The 19,047-nt window shown below is 48.5% G+C and overlaps 1 protein-coding gene across 1 annotated transcript in view; it reads left to right on the top strand.

The window, feature by feature from the left end:
* PKD1 (polycystin 1, transient receptor potential channel interacting) overlaps window positions 1–19,047 on the top strand; it is a 170,254-nt gene that overhangs the window by 116,453 nt on the left and 34,754 nt on the right. The window contains exons 16-23 of the mRNA XM_084819019.1: window positions 1,062–1,208; window positions 6,368–6,511; window positions 7,805–8,084; window positions 10,136–10,352; window positions 12,964–13,123; window positions 13,924–14,076; window positions 16,699–16,843; window positions 17,909–18,508. Of these exons, the coding sequence (XP_084675145.1) occupies window positions 1,062–1,208; window positions 6,368–6,511; window positions 7,805–8,084; window positions 10,136–10,352; window positions 12,964–13,123; window positions 13,924–14,076; window positions 16,699–16,843; window positions 17,909–18,508 (1,846 nt within the window). The remainder of the gene's footprint in view (window positions 1–1,061; window positions 1,209–6,367; window positions 6,512–7,804; window positions 8,085–10,135; window positions 10,353–12,963; window positions 13,124–13,923; window positions 14,077–16,698; window positions 16,844–17,908; window positions 18,509–19,047) is intronic.

Here is a 19,047-nt window from a genome sequence, read left to right as displayed (position 1 = left end):
GCAGCATATGAAGAGGTATTGATGGGAAATCTGGTTTGCATCTGTGATTTAAATTTGCTTTTTTTCTTGCTGATTTAAAAGATTGATTTAGATTCCTTTGATTTAAATGAATCCACCCTGCTCTGGGGCAGCAGAGAACAAGTTTTTGCCTCCTTCTATGCGGCAGCCCTTCAGGAAGTTGAAGAGGGCTATCATAGCACCACATGCCCCACATCCCTCCCCGTCTTCTCTTCTCCAGGCTAAACATTCCTTCAACCTTTCCTCATAGGTCTTGTTTTTCATCTTGCTGATCATTTTTTTGCCCTTCTCTAAACCAATTCCAATTTCTCTCGCAAGTGTAGCACTATAAATTGGTTTTATTAATGCAGCCTAAAATCACATTAGCCTTTTTTGCAGCTGCATCACACAACTGCTTGTGACTGACTACTATCCCAAGATCACTTTCAAATGTATCACTGACAAGCCAGGTATCGATCATCTGATACCTATGTGTTTGTTTTACAAAATGCAGAATTTTTCATGAGACTAGAGTGCTTTTCTCTAACGCTTGTGCAACTGTAACCAGGTCCTTGCTTAGGGATGACCCTTGCTTGACTTTCAGCCAGGTTTACACCTTGGCAGTCCTGGTCTTGCTCCCTTTTAGGAACTGAGTACCAGGATGGTGCATTGCAAAAGAACTAAGCTTCTCTGGTGTGCAGCAGGATTGCTGATTGTATTTATTTTGTTAACCTTCAAGACCGTCCTAAAATTGTCCTTTAATGCATATATTTTTGTACTGAACTTCCCCTTTGCTTAACTGCAAGAAAACCAACCCCAGAATTTTGTCACTGGAAATACTTTGTAGGTGGGGTGATTTATTTATTTTTGCTCAACCCCCCTCCCTTTCCTTTTCCCTTGGCATGTTTTATGAGATGAGGGTTGTAGATAAGGGAGAAGCTTCATGTGCCCAGGCAAAAATTGGCTTTGGTCTAACCTGTCAGGACAGTGCTAATCTTCTGAGGGCAGTCTCTGAATGTCTCCCCCTGCCCTCCCCGCCCCCTTTTCTGTCTTATGCACAACAGAGCTCATCTGCAGAGTGCACGCTGAACTTCAGTGCCACGGGGGGAGTCATCACTGTTTCCCGAGCCATATTAGAAGCAGATGTGGAGTACACGTTCGACCTTGAAGTCAGGAAAAGAGGGATGAGTCCTGAATCTACTAATCAAACGGTTTGTAACACGGAACCTTTTCTGTCCTTTTTTCCTTTTCCCTCCAGACAGTAGCTTCTTGTGCCGCCATAGCAGGTACTTCAGTAGAGCTCAGGTTCATATTTTCCTTGAGAATTACCCCACCCCTGCTCCCAGGCCTCACCAGGGAGACCCACAGCCCATTCTGATGATCCTGGTGTCTGTCAACTATTAGGACCAGGGGCAGGTGGGTGGGTCGGTGGGTGGAGCCAAGATTAGATGTCGCTACCAGATCCCTGAAATTAAAGCCATCTATGCCTGTTCAGGGCATCTGAGCATTAGTTCCCTCTTCTGTCGCTGGAACTCAAAATGTTTGTGTGTTCGTACACTAGCAGCACTTGGAGCATTAAAAATATATCCACTGGCATATTTTGAGATAGCAACTAATCAGACTTCGCATTTATCAAGCGCATTTCAAGTGTTTACTTCACATACATCGTCACCATAATGCTTACAGCAGCCATAAGCCATAAACTGCTCTTAATATGGTTGTGTTGCACATCAGGGCATGGGTCTGAGGTGACATTTGAGCCACAAAACACCCAGTCTCTCAGCTCACAGACTGAGGGCTAAACGACACGTTATAATTGGATATCCAGGTGTATTTATTTCCACAGAAAAGCAGCTACAGGGTACAGGGAGTGGGCAGGGGAGTTGAATCTGGGAGTCAAGGAGAGGGGTGTTAACCTTCCCTCACAATGTTTTCCTAATCTAAAGCACAAGAGAAACAGGTTCTCAGGATGCAAAAAGATTTTACTGTAGGAAGCCCAACCTGTTTCAGCCTTTGTCTTGTTTTTAGGCCTTCTGTAATTCAGGACAGCATGGATTACAAAAAAGAAGTACTCCAACAGCTACCTGACACGGTCTCATATATGTCCCCTGGAGAAGGCCTAAAAATTAGAAAAAAGCCAAAATGCGTTGGGCCTCCGACAATTTAAAAAAAAAAAAGTTTTTTGCATCCTGAGAACCTGTTTCTCTTCTTTGTGATATACTTTGGATGCTCACCTCCTTCTCTTTCCTAATCTAAAGCACACCACTACCCCACAAGCTGCTGTTTGCTCCAATGGGAAAATACCCGTCCGCCAGTGGAGGAAAGAGCAGCTTCAATGGTGGTCCTAGATATAGTGAGAAAATGTGTTGTGGGCAAAGGTTTCATGCCCCTCCCCCACTAACATGGCTCTGATTCAACACCCCCCCCACACACTATGTTTAGGTGGACATAAATACATTGGAATATCTGGATCTCTTGCATAACATGTGGTTTCTTTGTCCCAGACGGTGCATCTCGATGAGGCTTTTATCATGCCATTGTCCTACCCCATTCACAGAATTTCACAAGGTCCAGCCGACACTGTCTTCCATTTGTAACCCCCTCCCACAATTTCCCATCTTGCCACAAAAGCATCCCTCAAGGAGGGAAACCTGGAATAGCTGCACAATGCCTTTCGCTTGGGAGCCCTAGAGCAGGGGTGGGCGACCCGCAGTCCATGGGCTCCTGTGGGGGCCCCTGTCCTTTCTTGTGGCCCCTGCTTGACCCACCACTGCTGCCGTGCTGAAATTTGGTGGCAAACCACTGGTTTTCCTTTTAAAAGGGGCTTTCCCCCCTGCTGCTACACTGCTGAATTTGGGCAACATTTTATTTATTTGTTACATTTCTGTGCTGCCCAATAGCCGAAGCACTCTGGGCAAGTGGGGGCAAGGGTGTGGAAGTTGCCCACCTCTGCCCTAGGAGCTGTCGGTCTGGAAGCCTCCCTAGTGCCGCCAGGCAACCCGTGCTAAAGAGTGCAAAGCCAATAAGTGCTCCTGTAAACACGCAGCAGTAGCAGCACTCTATAGCAGATCTAAAGGGAACATGTACAAAGCTGCCTTATGTGGAGGTGTCTGGCCCAGTGCGGTGCCTCTGACGTTTTGGGGAGAGAGGTCTTCCCCAGTCCTGCCATTTACTATCCTTTGACCTGGAGATGCTGGGATTGAACCTCAGACCTTCTGTGTGGGAAGCCGGTGCTCTACCACTGAGGAGCTAAAACTCCCATCCTCAAAGGAAGGGAAGCCCTGTAGCCCGTTGTGGGCTTGTGCCTTGCTCTTCTGCAAATGTGAAGAGAAGGAAGAAGGAGAGCCAGCATAGCGTAGTGGCGAGAGTGTTGGAATAGGAGCCAGGATATCCGGGTTCTAGTCCCCACTCGGCCATGGAAGCTCCCTGGGTGACTTTGGGCCCATCACAGACTCTCAGCCCAACCTACCTCACAGGGTTGTTGTTGTGAGGATAAAATGGAGAGGAGGAGGACTATGTAATTCTGTCTTGGGTTCCTTGCAAGAGGAAAAAGGGCCGGATAGAAATGCAATAAATAAATAAGGGAGAAGCCCTTGCTAACAGTTGGTGCTCTGTTTTGTGTTTTTTGGGAAAAAAACTGAGGAGAGGATGCCCCCCCCCCTTTTAAAAATAAATGTGCCTATCGGTGGGCCTAAAAACAAAGTGAAGAGCAGAAGGCATGTGCAGGCCAACAAACCTTATGGTTTCTATCACTAGCATGCTTCAGGAGACACTTGGCAATTGGAGATGCAGTTTGTCAGCAAGTGGAAACTCTTACTGCCTTGATCTCTCCCTCCCTCTCCTTTTTTGCTTTTCTGGAAACAGAAGGCTGGAAGGAAGGGGTGGGGAGAAAGAACCCAAGTCAGATTGATAGTCTTTCAAGGACATTCCGTACTATCTAGCTTACATACATGAATGCAAAACAATGATTTGACTGTTGTTGGGAATTTGCAAAGGCTGGAGGAATAAACGGGGCGTTCTGCCTGCTCCATGTAGCACTTTCCTGCTCTTTTAACAGCCTGCCACATTAAAGAGCACCCTCATTACTCCTGTTGAAAAGACCTATTAGGCTAGGGAAACTCTAGACAGCTCTGCATTCTGAGGGAATAGGAGTTGCACAGAGATAATTCACAATAGCCAGAGTGTCTGAGGAGCCGAGTGTCACTCTTGGGCATTGATTTGGGGAACCAGCACCTCAGGATGGGAGAAGTCCTAGGATGGCTGTCGGAACGCCACAAAAGCCTTTCCCTTTGAAACACAGCTGCGGGGGGGGATGGTCTGGTTTTTGCTACCTCGATTGCCACCTTTTCTTTGATAACCTTCAAAGCCTTTTCAAAATATGTCCTTGGAACTCATTTAGTATTGTCTAATTGATTAGCTGTCTGCTTCTCCAATTACTTAATCAAATTAAAGGTTCCAGGCTTCTTTGCCATCCACTTGTAATTCTCCTGCACTGTCCCACCCTTTTGTCTTCTTTTTTCTTACTTTGAAAATAACTTCAGGAAGAAATGCGAAAAGAGCTGCATGGTGCCTCCCGATGGTTAGGGCTAGGAGCCCTCTGTCGGCAAGCCCCCCTGGAGTCCTAGTGGGCCCCTCTGGCCAGGGCACAGGGAGCAAAGCAAGAGTGCCATGCCCAGGACGATGGAGCAGAACAAAAAAGCTCAGCCAGCTTTCCCCAACCTGCTGCCCAAATGTATTGGGCTACAGCTCCCCTCACCCCGTGGCAGGGGATAATGGGAGGTGTAGTCCAACACATCAGGAGGGGCAGGTTGGGGAAGGCTGAGTTAAGCCAAAGGGTGTGCAAGCATGCGTAAGTGCCTCCCACAGTAGTTCCCCACATGTTGTGGCATTGTCTTCTTCAGGGGAAATCTGCCACGTACTGTTTATTGATAGCTAAACGAAATGCCATATTAAATATGCAGCATCAGCTGAGCCTCACTTTCTTGTTACCTCCAAGTAAGCACACAGACCCCCTGATCAGGTTGAGAACCACCACATGCAGGTAGAGGAGGTTTCAACCTGTACCGCCCCCCAAATTCTTTCTCCGCATGTGGGGGATTAAAATGGAGGGACCCTCCATTGATTCCAGTGGCACCCCCCCCCTTTTAAGGGCTCCTTCACAATTTTATCCTGCAGCTTTTATTGGACTTTTATCCTAAAATTGAGATGGCTCCTTCATGGAAGTTTGCGGGCTCTTTACATGACGCAATGATCATCTCAGGCATCTCCTTCACTAAATGCCCTTTGTTCCGTTTTTAACTAGATTGCAGATAATGAGCTATCAGATTACCCTGTTGTGTTCCACTTCAGTTCCCTCCAGTTAAAGTGGCAAGAAGAGGAGCGAGATCAATGAAACATATGGAAGACTCACATAAGGGGGAGGAGGCGGGGGAAAGGGGAGGGGAAAAAGGAAGCACATGTAAAGGGAGTCAGTTGTGAGCCCGCATTTAAAATAGAAGCAGAAAGCCCCATTTTAAATGCAGGATTTTGGCTGGTGTAGAGCTGCCTCTATTCTCCGCATGTGCAGGTGGAGAATTTAGCAAGGATAATGGCTGGGTGGGAATGTTGAAATCCCCCCTCCATGGTGCAGTGATCCCGATCTGCATCGGGGCCCTGTTCTGATTGAGATTTTTTCTTGAAGGTAAAAAAAGAAAGTAAGGGTCATCTGTAGCATGTAGTTTAGCCTTCACACACACAAATGCTGCTTCCTGTTCACCATTTGGGTCTCCAAGTGAAGTGCCTGGGGGATCCAGAATCTTGCAACCGGTGGGGAACTAGCTCGGGCACCTGGGAACATTTTCCACATTTTGCCTCTTGAGAGTCTCCTTTTAAAGAGGAAAAAAAGAAAAGCAAACTTTCAGCCCTTATGGCAGTGAGGATTCATGTATTCTAAATATTTTTAGACTGACCATCAGCCTGGATTCCAAGACAGTCGGGTGTGTTGACTATGTCTGCTGAAAACTTGGAAGCCACAAAGTGGTCCAGAGCTGGAGCTCTGGAGCCAGCATCCCTTCTTGCCCCTCCTTTGGATTATGATAAAACCAGAATAAAACACGCCAAATGCTTGTTTTTTCTTTTCCTTTTTTAAAAGCAGAATATGTAATGCAAAATAATGAGGAAATGCTGTAATGCAAAATAATGAGGAAATGCTGTAATTCTGCTGTTATCTTGGTTTCAGAATTCAGCTCATCTTGGTGCAGAATTTGGATTACCATAGTGCCGATTTCTTTCTTCTTTTTTTGATCACAGAGTCCACTTATCCTCAGTAGCTGGAGGATCTGGGGAGGAATTGTTTCTCTCTGTCTGCTTGCTTACTCTGTTTTTCCACCAGGTGTTAGTGAAGAAGGGGACGGTCCCCATCGTATCCCTGGAGTGTGTCTCCTGCAAGGCCCAGTCTGTCTACGAAGTGAGCCGGAGCTCCTATGTGTACCTAGAGGGGACATGTGTGAACTGCCAAAACAATTCCAAACTGGGGGTAAGGTGCTGTTGGATGTTCCTGGGGTCAGCCAAGAGGAGACCGGCGCCCGCACCATATTATCTTATGTCAGGGGTGGGCAGAAGGTAGATCAGGTGCTCAGAGGCACCCTCTTCCTTTTTTCTTAGTAGATGTCCGCCCACTATTTTGCACCTGGCTTCCATTGGTGAAGTGTGGTGTAGTGGCAAGAGTGTTGGACTGGGACTTGGGAGATCCGGGTTCTAGTCCCCACTCGGCCATGGAAGCTCACTGGGTGACTTAGGGCCAGTCACACACTCTCAGCCCAACCCACCTCACAGGGTTGTTGTTGTGAGGATAAAATGGAGAGAAGGAGGATAATGTAAGCTGCCTTGGGTTCCTTGCAAGAGGAAAAAAGGCGGGGTATAAAATGCAATAGATAGATAGATAGATAGATAGAAAAAAAATGAAGTAGAGCCTACAATGGTGAAGTCTGCTCACCCAGTTTTGCTCCAATTCCAGGCAGACCACGTTTGTCCGGTTGTTTTTGGGGCCAAATTCAAGGTGTTGTTTTTGACCTTTAAAACCCTATATGGTTTCCGGCCCAGCCTATCTTAAGGAGCGCCTCCAGCAACACCAGACAGGCCGCTTAACAAGATCAGCCTCAGATGGCCTCTCTGTCCCATCAGCCAGGACAGCTAGACTGGTGGGGATGAGGGAGAGGGCCTTTTCTGTGGTGGCCCCTAATCTGTGGAACTCCCTCCCTACGGAACTCCGCCATGCCCGCTTTTTAATGAGCTTCCGTCGTGCATTAAAAATGTGGTTGTTCAGGCAGGCATTTGGGGTGGGTTAGGGTGTTTTAGAAAATGTTTTTACTGTAGAATTTTATTGTTTTAAACTGTTTTATTGTACGCTGTACATCGCCCAGAGTGGCTGGGTGACCAGCCAGATGGGCGATTAATAAATTTAATAATAAATAAATAAATAGCAGCATGAAACCCTAGTGTATTTGCGCAATTCTGCTGTACCACAGCACCACCTAGTGGTTGTATAATGGGACATATAGAAAGACAGAGAAAGAAAACCCCCGGAAACAAACACGTGTAAAGGAGCCGATCTTAATCTCACAAAGAATTCGAAAGCAGAAGCCTTGGTAAAGGTGCAAGTTAAAAGCCTCATGTAGAATAGCCCTGAGCTATCCGTTGGATGTGGAAAGTAGGCGTCTTTTTCCCTCTCCTGGTCTGAAAACATTGGAGGACCCATTTTAATTTTCAGATTACAGAACTGAAACGTTCCTTGGTCTCTCCTCACCCCCACTTCTTTTGGTCTGTGCAGAGATGGGCAGCACACAGCTTCAAAAACAAGAGTCTGGCCTTGGACAAAACAACCACCTCCACTGGCAGCACGGGGATGAACCTGGTCTTGAGGCCGGGGGCTCTGAAGGACGGCGAGGGCTACACCTTCACTCTGCACATCACTGACCAAGCCACCGGGGAGGAAGGCTATGCCTCCATTGACCTGTTTCCGAACCAGCCGCCTTTTGGGGGGTCCTGCTGGTTGACTCCTAGGGGTCCTGTCCAAGCACTGACTGCAAAAATTCATTTTGAGTGCACAGGTGAGAACCTCTGCATCTGTACATGGGAGCAGATTGTATTTGCTTTGATGAGCCCCTAAGGGGGTAAGGGAAGGCAGTGTGGTAGAATGGATAGATCGTTGGACTAGAGAGGCCTGGGTTCACATCCCCACTCAGCCATAACAGTGACCCACCCACATCCCTCCTGCTGCTTCCTCTCAGCTTGACCTATCACAGGATTGTTGTATGGATAAGATCCACACATGCCACCTGGAGGTCCTTGGAGAAAGGTGGCAGAGGCTGGTGTGTGTGTGCGCGTGTGCACGCCCGAAGTGGGGATGCAAGTATAATACATAAATAATCCTTTTGGCAATACCTGGTGCCCTTCATATGTATTGGACTACAGCTCCCATCCCCACGCCTGAAGTGGGGATGCAAGTATAATACATAAATAATCCTTTTGGCAATACCTGGTGCCCTTCATATGTATTGGACTACAGCTCCCATCCATGTTGGCTTGGGATATTGGGAATTGTAGTCCAACACATCTGGAGGGCACCAGGTTGGGGAAGCCAGTGAATCTACAGTCCTCTTCTGCATTTGAGGTAGAACATTCAGCCCAAAGTACCAACTCGATGTTTAAGAGCTCTGGTTTCTTCTGGCAATTTCTGGCAGGATTCCCAGAAGCAGTTTGAAACTGAGCTGAATCAGTATCACTCTGAAGTGGATGGAGAGAATGATTTTGCAGACCGTTTCTCCCCCTGTTAAGCCCCGCCCCATTTAATTATTTATGAAGGTGGAGCTGCAGAGTGAGGGTGTCTTCCTCCTCTGACACACACTCATGCTCTCTGTCTCTCACACGCGAACACACACAGGCATTCAGGCAGGCAGCACTCACCCCATATGTGTTGTTCTGACAGCAGCTTCATTGTGAGTGTCTTGGTAGCCCGGTTGGCTGGAAAGGTTGGCTATCCTGCAGCCATCAGCCTAATTTCCAAAGGCCCCACAAGCTATCAGGTCTGGCAAGAGTGATTTGTCCTTCCCCCAGCAGTCTGCTGGGTGTGGAGGAAGGGGGCAGAGAGAAGGAGGGGGTATGCAACCCCTGACAGATTATGCTGAAGGGAATGTGGCCCCCAGCAATACAAATATTCCGCCCACCTGGGCTACAGCTTCGGCGCCATTTTTTATGTCAAAGCGCCCTTCGTATTCTGAGTAACAGTGACGCTGTCATATAGCTGGTCAGATTTGGCTATGTGATGACATCACTGTGGGCAGGTGAAGCTAATCCAGAGTGTAGGCAGTGCTTCCTGAATAAGTGATGAAGTCGCTGCTACTTGGAAGAGAGGCAAGTTTTAAAGCAAAAAAAAAATAATTCTGGAGCAGCAGCAGTCCATTGGAGGCTGTGAACACCAGTGAACACATGCCAAAAGAAACAAAAACAAAATGGTATGGGAGATCTTTTGGGAAACATTTAGGGCCCCCCAAAGCCCATTTTTTCATGCCAGAAATGTGCTCAGGAGAACCTCTTGCTTACCCCTCTTACGCACCGCTCTCGCTCACCATCGGTCACGTTTACTGTACAGACACTGATGCTTCCCATGCAGGCTTGTCCTTGGTGTGTCCTTTCGACTCTGGGACTTTCTCCCTAATCCATACCATTGTCTCGCCTTTCTTTCTCTTGGACTTCGCTGTGCCATTTCCGCTGCACTTACATTGCTGGATGGCTGGCCATTATGCCACGTCTAGAGGGTCCACTCAGGCGTTGCTGCAGCTCCTGCCAACCTTGCAGAAGCCATTTTGAGTGATAGATTTTCAGGTGCTGCAAGGAGGGATGGGAAGTGAGGAACCTTGGGCACATTGCTCCATCTAGCCCCCTGTTGTTGACGCTGGCTGGCAGCCATGGCTCTCCAGCGTTTCAGGCAAGAATCTTTCCCAATCCTACTTGGAGATGCTGACTGGGATTGAACCTGAGGCCTTCTGCATGCAAAGCAGGGTCTCTGCCACTGAACCATGGCTCCTTTCTTTGTCCTGTCTTCTGAAAGAGAAGCCTCAAACAAGCTGATGTTCTAACTAACTGTGTTCTTGGTTGGCAGACTGGAAAGATGCGGAGATTGCAAACACCCCCTTGGTGTACATCCTCCTAGCCACTCGCTGCCGAATTGGCCACTGTGAAGACTTCTGGGTGTACAAAGGAAGCCACTCTGAGCACGCTGCCTTCCTACCACCTGGGTTCCAAGAAGGTGGCTCCCTGGTGTCTGTCTCAGTGCTTGTGCAGGACCAGCTGGGAGCAACAGTCGTGGCCCTCAACAGGTAATGGTCTTCAAATGGAGAAGGCACACCCTTCTCTGCTCCCCTTGAAAACCCACCTGAGTTTTGCAAACATTCCTTGCAAATACTCAGAAACCTCAAACTACAGTTCCCTCGATTACATCCAGATGCTCAGAAGCATCATTCCATCTTCTGCTCTGTGGGATGTCAACTGGTCCCATTTCACTACACTGGACTAGTGATGCCACCAGGTTTTGCAGTTAGTCGGCCCGTTGGTCAAAACCCATCTGTTCATAATGCTGACCTTTGTAGCGAGCCAGGGTCGATGCATCACGAATTCACCATTAAGTTCGGAATTGATTCCGAGCTTCAGGGCATGTGCAGTAAAGTAGTACGGGGATTGCCTGACACATCCAAAGACGCCCTTGAAACAGTCTCCTTAGCAGCTTCCCTCGTTGTCACTGTTGTCACTGTGATTCTGGCTCCGAGGAGGCGGAGGATGCCGCTGGCCCATCTCCATTATGGTGATCAGCACTGGTGAATAAACTTCACATGACATCATCACGCAGGCAGGCCACACGAAAACAACAAATTGGCAAGGGAAACACATAACGTGGTGACACATGATGTCATGCTCACTACGCAGTTCTAAACTATCTGCATACGATTTCCAGTGGTGCGCAGGGGGAGTGGGCTTTATAGTTTTTTTCCCCTTCCCTGTCAGTAACAAGCAGAATAAGTTATATACAGTAAGAGAGTGCATGCAGATGTGCTTGGTTTGCATAAATTACGTAGGTTGAAGAAGCCAGCTGCTCTTGTTGCAGTTTGCATTACCTTGGCGCACAATTCTCCATGTTCTGGTTTGGTGCAAAATCGAAATAGTCCAGGTAACAGGAACAACAGGGAAGGCTTGTGTGGGGTGGGGGTGAGAGCGAGGCTCATCTGTACGTTGGACTGTCCTTTCTCTCCTTATCTTAGACTATTTATGTGGCCCATGATGAAAATCTATTTCCTTCCTGCCAGACAGGCCATCATGAGAAGGGTTTATCTGTTCCTCCCTGATGTACAATTCCTTTGATATAATATGTCATTTTGGGGGGCAGGTAGAAGATCAATACTCTCTGAAATGCAAGTTTGTTCTTGGATTATAAATCACAAAATAGGCGGCCGTCTAGTTTGTTTGGCTCGTTAAAGAATTCCGTGTCCTGTTCTATTTGTTAGCAAACAGTTGTGTGGTGATGAATGTTCTGCAGCCAAAAACAAATAGGAGATGCAGTGCTGGGTGGGCCGTTTATCTGAAAGATGGCCCTGTCTCCCATATTGCACATATGCCCACGTTCTGCTCCTCACTCAGAGCAGTTTTGGACAGCTTCTTTTAGAGCCGATTAAAATCAGGGAGTCAAGCTGATCTATGGCAACAAGGCCTTGGTATGGTGCACGAGATGTGCATGGAGAAGCATGCTTGGCCTGCCCTTAGGATTTGAATGCCCCAAAACGCAGCTAGCGATTGAAGGTTGCTGAGCACTGCATGGAGAATGGACGCCCCCCCCCCCCCCCATAACTTAGAGCTGCAGTACAGGCTCATCCAACTTGGTTTTACAGTATTTATTTTAAATCTATGTTCCCTCTCTTTTAAGACGAAGGATTGGATCCAGACTTAGTCGTACGTAGAGTAGACCCATTTAAATCAATGGGACTTAAATTAGTCCTGACTGACTTCAGTTCCATTGATTTAAATGGGTTTACTCTAAATATGATGGGGTCTGGATCCAACTCATAGCCCTAACAAGGCAGATCCCAACAACAGATAAATACAAATTAAAAGTAGATGTCACATGAAATCAAGAATATAAGGCCAGCGTAAAAGAAATTCATGAAGAGAGGCATTAAACACAAGAGGTCAGTCAAGGAAGGCAGAGCGAGTCTGTTTGAAAGCAAAGCACCCAAGCATAGGCCTGATGAAGATCTCAAGGGAGGGAGTTCCAAAGGCTTTGTACCCAGCAGCCTCCAACATGATCTGTTAGACTAGAGAACAGAGCCTCTGGGGCCAATCCTAAGGCATGGATACGTTTGCATAGGTGTAGGCCATCCTTCAAATAACCTGGTCCCAAATTGCTTAGGGCTTTAAAAATCAAAGCCATCACTTCAAATTGAAACCCCAAACAAACTGGTAATCCATGCAAGTGATACTGGACTTGTGCAATATGGGTGGTCCATCTCCTGTTAACATCCTGGTGGCCACATTCAGTACTTGAGAAATTTGGGTGCTTTGAGATGAGGCTTTCATTGTGTAATCACCCTGCCTCATTCACAGAAATTTAGGGATGTGTCTGTCCAGACATCACCGTCTTCCATTTGTAAGCCCCACTCTTCCTTAGGTCTTTTTTTTCTTACCATGAAAAATCTGTTAAGGAGAGAAGGACGGAACAGCTGCACCATGCCTTTTGATTGATAATGCTAGGAGCCCTCCATGTGGAAGCAACTTCTGTTGCTGGACTGTATCCTGCAGAATGGAATGTTTTGAATCCTGCCTGTATTAAAAAATAATACCCTGCACAGCAAATTAGCACATCAAAGCCAAGGGCTCTGACACAGCAATCTTTCTATGTGCAGAGGATGTTATATGACACTCATAGGTTGTGTTCCTTTCCAGCTCCATGGCCATCACCCTGCCCAGCCCACCAGATGGCTTCCACAGCCTCCCACAATGGCTTTTCAATCAGACCAAGGTGATGCTTCAGGGCCTGGTAAAACAGGGAGACCCGCAACAGGTCATCGAGTACTCATTGGCTCTCATCACCATCTTAAATGAGGTATGCAGCAGCAACTCAGCCTGGGGTGGTCGGGAGGCAGGCGAGGTGGTGGTGGTAGAGGGCAATTGCTTAGTAGGTGTTCTTACCAGAGTCCCCCACCCTTCCTCTTTGTGTCAGCTCATCCTATTCCTCCTTCTCTTTGTCAGAAAATTCCACAGTCTTGGAAGGGCACAGTGAAATGTGAGGGGGAAGATTCATGATTAGGACCTCCCATTTAAAACAAAACAAAAAAATGCAGTAGCCATGTGTGTGTGTGTGTTGTCAGGCCCAATACCAAGGGTAGGCATGGTCGGGCTCCTGCCGCGGGCCCACACCCCAGCAGGGGCCCACTGACAAGAGCCCCCTGCAAATGCTCCTGCTTTTCACCCTTGCAACCTGCTTGTTCACCTGCCTCTTGCTCTGGCCCAGACGATGGTGGCGGCAAGAAGGAGGAGCAGCAGATGCCATGGCCTGCCTGCTCCCTGGCTGTCCGCCTGCCAAGCTAGCAAGTGGCAGCAATGGTGAGGAAGAGGAGGAGGAGGAACAAGAGCCGCTGGGGACCACGGCAGTGAGAAGGGAGTCCCCCTGAGGGAGGGGGCCCATTCAAGGTGTCTTGCCCAAGGACCCTCCCAAATCTGGGACCGTGGCCCTGAGGGAGAGCGGCAGCCCTTTTCACCTGCAACATTTCCCCGATTGAAATTGCTCCCCCACCTTTTGCCCAGCAGGGGAAAAATGTACAATTCCCTCTTTGCTCATCATGACCCAAGGGAGTCCATTGCTTCTTAAGAACCTAATTATTATTTTTTCCGCCTCAACCTAAGTATGAGTGTTCCATGCATTCAAACCCGGAAGCCGAGAATGAAGACCACCTCAGGGCCTGGATCCGGAGGCACATCACAGAAACGCTGATTTCCCAGAATGTAAACACGGTGGATGACATCCAGCAAATTACAGCTGCCCTGGCTCAGTGTACGGTAGGTGGACGGAGCACGCGAGCGGGGAGGAGTGGCACTTGGGTGTGGGAGGCCTGGATTGCAGTCCTGTCTGTGTGTCATCTCACCGGACCTCTTCACACAATGCACCATTCATGTGTGGAATTCGCTGCCCCAGGATGAGCTGCAGGCCGCTAGCTTGGATGATTCTGGAACTGATTGGAATGAGAGCAATGCGTGGAAGCAGAAACCTATCCGTGACTACTGGGTATGACAAGTGGGGCCTGCAAGAACGTGTTGCGGGGTTCCAGCTGGCCGTTCCCTCCACGAAGAGCATTCCCCTCTTTTCTCCTCCCCCCGCCCCAGTTGTCTGCTTTTACTTTTCCAACTGACACTCTACATTCTGTGGCCACTGAGCATGCTTAGTCCTCATTGGGCTGTTTTTTAGTGGGGGAGTTGCCCCCTGAGGTTTTTAAAAACATTTTGTTGCTCAAGTTTTAGTGGCCCTGGTTTTGTTACAATTCTGTGGTGCTCACCACTTGAATTTGCTATTAGAGGGAGTGATAGCTAAGCAGAACCTCGGTTGTCCAGGGGCAGTCTGCCTCGGAATTACCAGTGATTCTGTCGCTCTCTGAGCAGCCCTTCTTCTGCCCCATCATACTGAAATAACAACACAAAACAGTGACCTGGCCTGAGTCCTGGGGAGGCCGTGCTTTCTCCAAGGGCCTTCACTCTGGTGCTGCCCCACCCCTTCTGGTCTTTTGCATTGGCGTGTGTCGCCCATCTTTCTCTTACTACAGGAAGAGAAATAAGTTGGCCTTTCTGTGCTATCTTATAAAACAGATGGGAACATGTGGCCCTCCAGATGTTGTTGGACTGCAACTCCCATCAGCCCTCACCATTGGCTATTCTGGCCAGGACTGGTGGGAGATGTACTCCCAACACCATCTGGAGGGCCACACGTTCCCTAAACCTGGGGGGAAAAGCCCACCAAGAACGTTAAGTAAGTTGCAGGCTCCAGCCTCTGTGACTGTTTGAAAGCTACCCCGCCACCTGCAAGAAAACAGAAGGGAATTGCTTGGCACTTGCTTCTCTCTAAAGGGACATTGCTGTGAGGGTGAGAAGGGACTTGGGAGCTGGAGCTAGTGCTGAGCGTTGTGGGGCGTTCCTGCATCTGTTCCCGCAAAAGCAGCTGCTTCCCCAATGGGACCTTTCCTTTCAGGGCTTAACAGCAGCCACAGGGGCATGGCTTTAGTCAGGACTGTGCTGGGGAAGGAAGGATGAAACTTCCCCTCCACACCTATTGCCATCCTGATGAAAATCGTGTCCCCCGACCCCACCTGTAGTGGCTCAAGACACGTTTAGCATCGCTTCCATTTTGGTCCTCAACCCATGAGTGCCGGCAGAAATGGAACCACAACGGGCCTGCTGAGAAACAAGATGAAGGCCTGATGCAGAAGGGCAAAAACCCTTGAAAAAAGGACCTAAGGGGACAGAGCCCCCCATAAGCCTAATGAGGACTAGTATGCTTAGTAGTTACAGAATCTTGGGTGTCTGTTGGAAAAGAAAATAGAAAAATGGGCAGTGGGGGAGCATTGAGTTGAAGTATCCTGGGATTCTGGCTGGCTGGAACCCTTAAGAGGAGCACTCCCGCTAGAAGGAAAGGATGTGCTGCAACATGTTGTTGCAGGTCAAGCTTGTAATAAAAAACAGCTAGAGCTTCAGCTGCTAACTTTGCATCCTTTTGGGACTAATCTGCAAATACTGACAAAACAATAGATTGTAACAGGCCAGATGTAACATTTGCAAACAAAAATGTGGAAAACCAGTGACAATCATAGGGGTAGTACAGCTTTCCCCATGCTGGCTGAGGATGATGGGAGTTGTAATTCAACATTCAGAAGGCAACAGGTTGGGGAAGGGTGATGTAATATAGCACAGAAGAACAGAAACCCAAAAGAGTTCCACATCCCAAAAGCTTCCAAGAGAAATGCAAGGAATATGGAATGGCTGGCATGGAGAATACCTTATTGATTCTGTCTTCTTTCCTTATGCCTTTATTCTGATTTTATCTGCTGCTTACTGTGATGCTTATCCTTCCTTATAGACCTTCCTTTTCTTTGGCTCATTTTGGCAAGAATGGAGAGCAAAATCACTGCCACTCCACAGCCAGTCTCTCCCCCCCACCCCCCCACCCCTTCTGGGGATGTTTTTAAAGGGAGGTAAGATCATGTTGACATGGCCATGATTTGTGGTCACCACCAATGCTTTCCTCTCCCTCAAGTCCTCCTGCAACCCCAGAGATATTTGGATAGGGGTTGAGTATTGTCACCTTTATGCTGGTGTGTGGAGAAAATAGATAGGAGGGGGGACTCTGTTCGGAAGAGACCCCTTCTGCCAACTACAAAACAGTGAGGACTCTGAGGAGGGTGCGTGGGGGGGGGGGGAATGTGGGTACTGCTGAGATTTCTGTTTTTCCAGCCTTGGACCTGCTGAGTTCATTTGCAGAGGCTTGGTTATGAGGACAGCAAAATGTGACCAGAAAGTTTCAGCAAAAGACTGGTCGCCATTGCAGAGCTCAGAAATTGTACCCTCAGCAACCATGAGGGCTAGAAACGTGATTGCTGTACACAAGGCTGATTAACATGCATTTTCCATTCCCAGGTGGCCAGTAAGGAGTTTGTGTGCCGAGACTGCCTGACAAAAACCTTGACGAAGCTTGAAAGCATGATGGACATTCTTCAGGGAGAGACCATGCAAGGCACCATGACACCCACCGCCATTGCGGACAACATCCTCCACATCATGGGTGAGTTCCCAGGAATGCTGGTCTAAAGGAGCCTCTCACACCAGAAGGGGTTGAGCCTTCATGAGCCAGGCAGAAACATCTCCACCGCCTCTGCCTTCTCCTTGCCTCAGGTCGCCCCAAAAACGTATCTCAGGGCAGGGGGAAGACAGAGGCAGCTGAGGGCCTCCCAGGCCTCGGCAAAACATCTTTTCCTGGCAAGAACTGGACTGGGACTATACATCCCAGCAGGAAAATGATGCTTTGCACACAATTCCCACTGTGAAGAAAGCCCCTGGGAGCCTTTTCCAGAGCAGAAATTGTGTGCAGAGCATCATTTTTCCTCTGGGGACGCTGGCAGGTAGTCCCAGTCCACTCTCCAGTGGGAAAAAACTCTTCACCAGGGACTGGCAGACTCTGAAGTGGCCTTGCTGCCTCTGCTGTTCCCTGCCCCAAGGGGAGCTTCTGGGGAGCCTCAGGGCAGGGAAGGAGGAGGACCCACGCCAACACACTCGTCTCAGTCCTGCACAGAAGCGTCCACTTGGGGTGCCTGCATTGGTGAGCCTGTGGACCCCGGACATCCGTACCTGAAGCTCTTCGGACGTCTGCGAGAGAGGCTTCGGTGGCCTCATTTATTTAGCCACACAGCATCCAGGCTGACTCTGCACTGGTTTGTCTCTCTGTCAGCGTGACAGATGGGGGTGTTGGCCTCACTGGCTGGGAATGATGGGAGCTGCGGTCCAACCCCAGGTTGGCACCTGTCTGGGGAAGGCTGTGTTACAGCAACTCTTCAGAGCCTAAGTGAGCCCAGCAGCAAACAAATTCAAGGCCCATCAGCATTGCCAAAGGACCAGGTTTTAAATTATTCACATAGATTTCAACGGACCAGTGTTGGCTTCAGTTACCACCTTTCCATTTCCTTTTCCATCTGATTTGGTGCAGAGAGGATGGAGTATCTTTGCTTACTGTCACGAGGCGGGAGGAAAAATTTAACTTTTGGTAGTGGGTTCATCGCACCATTTAATTGATTAAACTCTGCAGCCTCTGCTGATGAACTGACAGTGCTGTTCTTTCCTGCCTTCTTTGCAGGGGACTTGATTCACCTTGTCAACACTGTTTCCCAGGAGTCTGAGCTGCAGAAACCGTGCAGTGGTCAGAATCGCATCCAAGTAGCTTCCCAAGCGTATGCTCTGTCTACTAACCTGATGCGCATCCTGATGAAGTCTCGAGTCCTTAACGAAGAGCCACTCGAGCTGGCAGGCAGCAACATCACGGCCAAGGGCAAACGGGCTGACCCACTCGGCTTGCTCTGCTACGAAGACCACCCTGACTGCCAGTTCTCCATCCCTCCAGCTTTCAACACCACCTTTTCTGAACTGGCGGACGTTGTGCAAGTCATGATCCGGGTGGACTACAACCCTTTCCCGTTTGGCTACATCACCAACTACAGCATTTCCTCCGAGGTGGCTTCTATGGAGTTCCAGAACAGCAACGGAACAGAAATACCAGTTGGGAGACTGGATTCGGAGAAGGCCATTACTGTGATGGTGTTGGACCCCAGAGCAAAGAACATCACTGTGGGAACGGTGAAGATTGATGAAAGGAATTCGGTAAATGTGGTGGTGACAACAGGGAACAGCAACACAGAAGCAGGGTTGTATTTCCAGGTCACCTTCCACGTCATCAATGGTAGGTGTGTGGCAGGGGCCTGTGTGATATCATTGCTCCTTTGGAATTGTTATGTGAACAGAGGACTGTATTTAAAGTACTTTTATCCTGCTTTTCAGCCAAAAAGACTCCTGGAGTGGCTCACAAATAATGAGTAAAAGAAGACATTCCCTGCCTGCGCATGCTTACAGTCTAAAAAGACCCAACATACAAAGGAAAAGAAATGGGGAGGGAAGAGGAAAATAAATTAAGGATGCAATCCTATGCATATTTAAACAGAAAAATGTCCTACAACTCCCAGCATTCCCCAGCCAGCATTCTATCCACTACCCTGAATTGGCTATATATTCTGTTGTATGTATAGCACCACATAGGCCTCACGCACTGAAAGGGGTATCCAAATTGTTACAAGTACTTCCTGATGAGCTAGTTGTGCTTCCAGACTCCACTCAGAAAGCTGGAATTTGGAAGATATGTAGCCCAAGGCATGGCAGTGACTACGGAACAATCAAAAAGTGGGGCATGATGTATCCCGCACACTGGAGGCAAGCATCCATCCA

The sequence above is a fragment of the Heloderma suspectum genome, chromosome 12, assembly GCF_057233095.1.
Source record: "Heloderma suspectum isolate Gila_16-S chromosome 12, 16-S_ref, whole genome shotgun sequence".
Lineage (NCBI taxonomy): Eukaryota > Metazoa > Chordata > Lepidosauria > Squamata > Helodermatidae > Heloderma > Heloderma suspectum.
This window is presented reverse-complemented; position numbering and strand designations above follow the sequence as displayed.